At 33.2% G+C, this 7,416-nt stretch overlaps 1 protein-coding gene across 3 annotated transcripts in view; it reads left to right on the top strand.

Moving 5' to 3' along the window:
• LOC126830027 (uncharacterized) overlaps nucleotides 1-7,416 on the top strand; it is a 52,250-nt gene that overhangs the window by 39,257 nt on the left and 5,577 nt on the right. For all 3 annotated transcript variants that reach the window (XM_050560243.2, XM_050560244.2, XM_050560242.2), the window contains 5 exons: nucleotides 1,164-1,274; nucleotides 2,900-3,001; nucleotides 3,674-3,839; nucleotides 5,108-5,287; nucleotides 6,416-6,540. In XM_050560243.2, coding sequence (XP_050416200.1) covers nucleotides 1,164-1,274; nucleotides 2,900-3,001; nucleotides 3,674-3,839; nucleotides 5,108-5,287; nucleotides 6,416-6,540 — 684 coding nt within the window. The remainder of the gene's footprint in view (nucleotides 1-1,163; nucleotides 1,275-2,899; nucleotides 3,002-3,673; nucleotides 3,840-5,107; nucleotides 5,288-6,415; nucleotides 6,541-7,416) is intronic.

Genomic DNA, 7,416 nt, shown 5'->3' with positions numbered 1-7,416 from the left:
TCAATTAGACATTAATTAACTTATCCAGACCATAATAAACTCTCGATGTCAAGGCTAGCCTTCGATGTTGGCTGGATTAGATTCCTATATGTCACTAACGGCTATTGATAATTAAATGAATAAAAGTGGATAATCGAGACTATGCTGTTCATATTAATGATTTTAGTAATGATGACCGAGACTATGCAAAAAATTCACCCGCTTCTTTCTCGGCTCATAGTGGATCAAATTGACTGAAATTTTCAGCAAATTACCTTTACACTATCTAGTTTTTAACTATTATAGCGAGAACTGCCATCTCTTTATCTTATCTCCCATAATGTATCTTTAAGTTTAGAATTTACTTAAAATTGTTTACCATATTTTAACTAAAATATAACCCATTAAAAATCTTTTGTTGTTTTAATGTAAATACATCAATTAGAAATTATGTGCAAATTTCTCATAAACAATTGTGTCTGTATGTCCGTCTGTCTGGTGTCCACAATTGCTTGTGGAAGCTATTTACAGAGGTTAAAAGTTATCATCAGCTTGACTTGGAATTCATGTACACTGTTTATATTCAAAGGATAAAGAAGCATAAATTAAGTTTTCAAATCGAAACAGTTCACTTATAAGATGATTACTGGTATTTGCTTTAAGTTAATTCAAAAAAAGGACCTTAATCCCCTTCCCCATATCATTTATGTTCTAGGACAATTTTTAATTTTTTCTAATGATTACTTCATGAGTTGATTACTGTGATCAGTTTTTAGTGTGCACAAACATGACAACCTTCTTGGATGTCTTGGACGATTTAGCTGCTGTAGGCATATGTTTTGTTGCCTGGCAACTTGTCTTTTGATGTATTCAAGGCTTATTTGTCTTATTTGAATTTTAGATAAATGACTCTATTGAGTTTTAATTTAAACAAAAATTATAGACAGATGCCAGTTTATGCAGATGCCATTTTGGCCTTGAGGTTCTTGGAAGGAAATGAAATATTGTTCAGGTGCAATTTTTCAAAGGGAAGCATAAAGAAATCTTAGAGAAAAAAACCCCCTGAATTTAAGACCGACACTGTGACAGGTGGCATAATTCCAAGCTTAATATCAATTTGACAGTATTAAATTGAATATATAGTTGGCTGGCAACTTATATTTATGTATTGTTATATTTTACAGTGTAAAGAGTTTGTGAAAGCTGGAGCATTACGAGGTACGTCACCATCAGATGTCATTCAATCATCAGATATAACCTTCACCTGTGTCTCAGATTCACTGGCAGTTAGAGATGTAAGTATTACAAAAATGTACAGTGTTCAGATGCTAAAAAGGGTGTTGGTAGGGGGGATGCGTCCGAATGATTAACACATTAGAGAAAATTATACTGAACTGAATTGAACCATTTTTGGACAGATTAAACTTTTAGAAGTTTAACTTCCACAATATTGCAGTTTTCAATGGATTCAAATGACGATTAGAGACTTTAAGCTAGATTAAAATCCCTTGAGATAGTTGACGAGATTTGACAAGAACAGTATGTTTGGTCATTTGTATGTTACATGATATATGTACATAAAACCTTTGATAGTTGGAAATAGACGAAGAGTAAACAGTAATGCTGCTGTATGTGCAAAATTCTCTCCATTCGTATGAAAAAGGACTACATGTATATGTTTGTTAAAAGATCAAAGTATTGTGTAGACAAGACATTAAACCCCATTCCATTCTTGTTGTTCATGTGAACATTGAACACTACATCCTTGTGGAATTGCATTCCCAGCTATACCTAGTTCAGCAATTTTGAACAATCAGTTACTGAGCTACGGTCATTTCAATAGAAGCAGACACGCCCATTTGGGCTAAAATAGCCAAATTTCAATGAAATATAAGCTTTGTCAACCAGCATGGGCATATAAACCAAATTAAAGGAGAATCGAAGGGGGTACGGTTTTCTTTTTGGGATGATTTGCCCCAAATGATTCAATTGTAAATAAGTTCCTCTGTGAGAACAATTGTACTATGTGAGAGACATTATCACCATCAACATTGAACATTGTAATTAATGTTATATTTATTATAATAACATAATGAAAATAAGCCATATGTTTTATATGTATTAGAGATGATATAAGTTTAATGCATGAATTAGTTTGATGAATAATAGATTATGACAAGTATTTACAACGTATTTATGCGAAGAGATCAGCCAGATTAATTAATATCTATTATTATAACAAGAATACTAGCATCAATAATATATATATTAAACCTATCAACCAGAAACTCTATAGTGTGAAATACATTTGTTCCCGGACAGTTCCATCAAATATGAATAACAAATAGTTGTTGTTAATATTCAGTATGTAATTAGAAATCAGGGTTGATAACATCTGTGAGGATGGTGAATTAAAATAAGGATTAGTGTCCCACTTATCTGTACAAACCAGGTTAATGGAGATTGGCATGCAATGGTGGCGCTATTGATTTCCAATGGAAAGAGAATCTTTAACTGGCACCCATTGGTATACGCTACACTTGGTTTTTTTTGTCCTGTCCAAATCACTAGACCTTTTCCTTTATCCAGACTACAATCCAGTGCCACTGAGAAGGGGAAACCCAGGAATATCCTGAGGAACAAACCTTAGGGGCTTCCTCATTAGTGAGCCATCACCAAGTCACCACATTCACAGAGCTACTGTGAATCCTTTATGGGTGGTAGATCGTATTTGAAAATTGTAATTATGTTTTGTAATCAGTGTGTATTATGATCGTATTTGGTGGTAAATGTGAATTGTATATTGTATTTGGTAATCAATGTTTATTTTATTTGGTAATCAATGTATATTGTATTTGATAATCTGTATGTATTGTAATTGTATTTGGTAATTAAGGGGTATTGTAATTGTATTTTGTAGATTGTATTTGGTAATCAAGGTGTATTACAAGGTATAACTAAAGGTAAATGTTATGTAGAAATGTCAACAATAGATGAAGAAACAGTCCAAGATGTTGCAGAGGTAAATTGGTTGTGTATTGTATTGCTGTCATCTCCATCAATACATCCAAGTTTTCCTATTAGATAAGCTGCAATCTTTGTGGCCATCTTTCCTAGAGTTATTGTCATTGCTCACTGTGTAGAATCTTCTGTACCTTTTAGCCGAAAGTTATGATCCATTCAGCTTGAATTTATATGCATTTCTCTGTTTAGTGAAACAAAGAAACTTATAGATTTACAGCAAGAATATCCATTAATTGTTTCAGACATTATTGCTTTTGCTCACTTTATAGAATATTATAAAGGGTTTATACCTGATGTATTTGAAATATATATTTGTTGTTGAGAATAACAGAATTGCAATTTTGTTAATTGATTCTAGAGATATTGATCTTGATACATTATAGAATATTGTTATTCCTCTGACCCACTTTTATGGGGACAAATACACCTATCAAATTACAATATTCTGATAAAATGCAATGGAATGGAGTTTATTGTCCTACTCTGTGCATTTCTTCCAATGATGGTTTTAGGAGAGCAGTTAAATAGACCATGCCTGATCTATAATACCATTCATTTATGAATAAAATAGAACACCTGATACCACTTATATGTGTCACATAGGTACCAATGTTGTATATGGTGAAAAAATAACCGGTAATACATGTATTTAATGTTTGTTTGTTTGTAGGCAATTATGGCAAGAGGTGGAGTATTTTTAGAAGCACCTGTTTGTGGAAGTCGTGTTCCAGCATTAGAAGGTCAACTAGTCATTTTGACCTCCGGTGATCGTAAATTATATGACGATTGTTTCTCATGTTTCGAGGCAATGGGCAAAAAATCTTTCTACTTAGGAAGTAAGTGTATTTAATTCTTATATGTATATATTTATTAGACCCAAGCCTGGACATGAGGCACCTATCACAGACTTTGTCCTGTACAAATTATCACACAACGTATCTATACAAGGGTGAAAATAGGCATCTGTCACAGACTTTGTCAGACACAAATTATCACACAATGTGTGTATTATAATAAAAACATGTGATAATTGGTGTCTTACAAAGTCTGTGACAGGTACCACCTGTCCAGTTGTATACCATAATTATTATGTTAGTTCTGAAATGGTTTGTTTTCATACAAATAGCCCCTTAATGATTTAATGTTTGGTAAATCAAGTATTTCCTGTATAGTTGTTTGATCTAATTGGGTTAAAGGACAATATTGGTGCCAGTCATTATCACATATGTGGTAGAGCTGGTTAAACACATTCCAAATATAATTTTAACACAGAGATCATTGCTACGATAGCCGAGTAATACAGGTTTCCTGAACCGGAAGTGACAAACGCCAAAGGAAAACACGAGGCATCTCTCTATATAACCGACTGATGTGACGAGTGATAACGGATATACGGCCGAATTTCTGCTCACTAATAATTCCTTCGAAGACCAAAAGTTGATATATGGGACTGTAAGAGGATACCTGACAGTTCAATAAAGTAATTGAATGTCATTAGATAAGAGAACACGAGAAAAATAGAAATAGTCTGTACATTCCCTTGTTTATATTCATTCTATATCTTATAAAAACATGGTAATGCACAGACTTTTTCTGTTTTTCTTTCGTGTTCACTTATCTAGTGGCAGTCAATTCTTTTTATGAATTGTCAGATATCCTCTCACAATCTCATACAACAACTTTTGGTCTTCGAATGAATTATTAGTGAGCAGAAATTCGCCTGTATATCTGTTATCACTCGTCACATCAGTCAGTTATATAGAGAGATGACTCGTGTTTTCCTTTGGCGTTCGTCACTTCCGATTCTGGAAAACTGTATTACTCAGCTATCGTAGCAATGATCTCTGTGTTAAAATTATATTTGGAATGTGTTAAACCAGCTCTATCACATATGTGATAATGACTGGCACCAATATTGTCCTTTAAAAGTATCAATGCTACAACAGGTGAATAAGCTTTTCCCTGAAATTTAATAAAAATGACCTTCATAAATAAAGTTAAAGTAAACTTTAGATGGCCATGAAATGAAGTTATTAATTATATGTAAGTTTTTAGATGGAAGTTAGTTAACAATATGTTATTAATTATAAAAATTTCTTTGTAGATGAAGTTGGTACAGCATGTAAAATGAAGTTAGTTAACAATATGTTATTAGGGTGTGTAATGAGTAGTTTAAGTGAAACTATGGCATTAGCAGAGAAAGTTGGATTAGACCAGGAAGATTTAACAGAGATTCTCTCCCTTGGTTCACTTTCCTGCCCTACAATAATACACAAATGTCAAGGTTAGTAGGACACAGCGATTTATTTCTTCAAAATAAGGTGGGCATGGCTGATTGGTCTAACGTTTGCGCTTTAAATCTTAAGATTTGTCTTTGAGTCAAGTGACATGGTTTAGATTCCCCAGCTTGTGTTTTCTCCAGTGTTTCCTGCAACTAAACACCCTGTTGTTAGTAAACTTTTTATAGATGGGGGGTCTTTTTTAAATCCAATTAAGCTGGGACATTATCTGGTGTTGGTATTTTGATTCTGATTTCTTAAAGATACATTATGGGAGATTCGGTAACGAGTTGGCAGTTCTCACTATAATAGTTAAAAACTAGATAATGTAAAGGCAATTTGGTGAAATATTCATTCAAATTGATCCACTATGAACCGAGAACTAAGCGACTGAACTTCCCATAAGCCTCGGTCATCATTACTAAAGTCAGTACGATAAACAGCATAGTCTCAATTATCCATATAATCGTTTAATCGAGAAGGAAAGTTATGCAGTAAATCGGCTCACAATCCACTTAAGATTGCAGGCTAGTGATGCCATTGAGAGTTGATTATGGTCTGGATAAGTTAATTAATGTCTGATTAATAATTTAGATAACATTTCAGGCCTAAAGAAAGACCTGAAATAGGCAGATTTAGCTCTTGCATAATGTATGTTTAACATAGTAGATTATGATCCGATTTACTGCATAACTTTCCATCACGATTTAATGATTAAATGGATAATCCAGACTATGATTTTTGTCGTACCGACTTTAGTAATGATGATCGAGGCTAGGCGGAAATTTCAATTGCTTAATTCTTGGTTCGTAGTGGATCAATTTAAATGAAATTCTCAGTAAATTGCCTTTACATTATCTAGTTTTTAATTATTATAGTGAGAACTGCCAACTCATTATCTCCCATAATGTATCTTTAATTAAATGTTACATAATCAATCTGAATACATATTAGTGTGGATGATATTATATATTTTTATATATGCAAAAATGTTTTCCTTTTCTAATAAGAATAAGATTTTCCTTCAAGAAATAGATTTCACAATACATTACACTGTTGGGCTGTAATACACAGCTGTATAAATAACATTTAATAAATTAGTACTTATATTGTTTTTGTTGGTTTTTTCCCAGCAATTATGAATGGAAAATATGATCCACATTTTCCATTACAACACCAACAGAAAGACTTACGTCTGGCTTTAGGTCTGGGTGATCGAGTTGAACAACCTTTACACATGGCATCTGCCGCCAACGAGGTCAGTTAATAGAATAATATACTTCTAAATTGTTTCAATGGCATCTGGTGCTGATATCAAGTATCCGATGCATTCGGCTGGTGCCGATGTGATTCGCCACCCTTTTTTGTATTATCGATGCATCAACAAAAATTATTAATAATTAGCTTTATGTGTCCGAGGAGTTCACAAGTTCATCCACTAAAATAAATAACACCTTTTCAATACGTTTTTCTGTGTTTTTATAATTCAAAATAAAACAAAATACATGTAACGGAACAAATCAATGAACCCCGCACATTGTATTCTAAAGGCTAGCCCAGCTTGACCTGTTTATGCTACGCTTCCGTTATGTTTGTTTCCATTTTCCATTGACTACAAAGACTGCCTTTGTTGGTTACTTCCCCTGCCTATCATGTCCTTCAACCCCAAGGTCAATTTCACGGTTCATTTAAAGCCCAAATCTAATATACACTCCATGGCCAAACAAACTATGTCAGGAGGACGGTTTTAAACGCTATTGTTAAAACGATTAAGTCTTATTTTCTGTCACGGGCAATAGAGAATGTACTTTATAAATCCCTATCGACAGGCTTTGATGCAAACTTCCACACCCCTCATGCCGTCACAAAAAATTTGAACAATGGCTAACAAGTGTAAATTGAGGTGAATCGGATGATGTTAATGTCATAATAAATAACAGAAGAATATTGTGGGAATATATTTATTCAAATAAATCAACATTTCTAAATGATAATGTTAGGGAAATCTTATGTTTCTATCAGAAATACTAATGTTAACAAAATGGCTGGAAAAAATTCCTGATGCATCGATGCGTAAAATTTTACTTGATATCAGCACTAACAGCATCTAGTAATTGAACTAGAAATACACAAT

Source organism: Patella vulgata, chromosome 8 (genome assembly GCF_932274485.2).
Source record: "Patella vulgata chromosome 8, xgPatVulg1.2, whole genome shotgun sequence".
In the NCBI taxonomy this organism is placed as follows: Eukaryota; Metazoa; Mollusca; class Gastropoda; family Patellidae; genus Patella; species Patella vulgata.
Note: the sequence above shows the minus strand (reverse complement) of the source record. Positions and strands in the feature narration are given on the sequence as shown.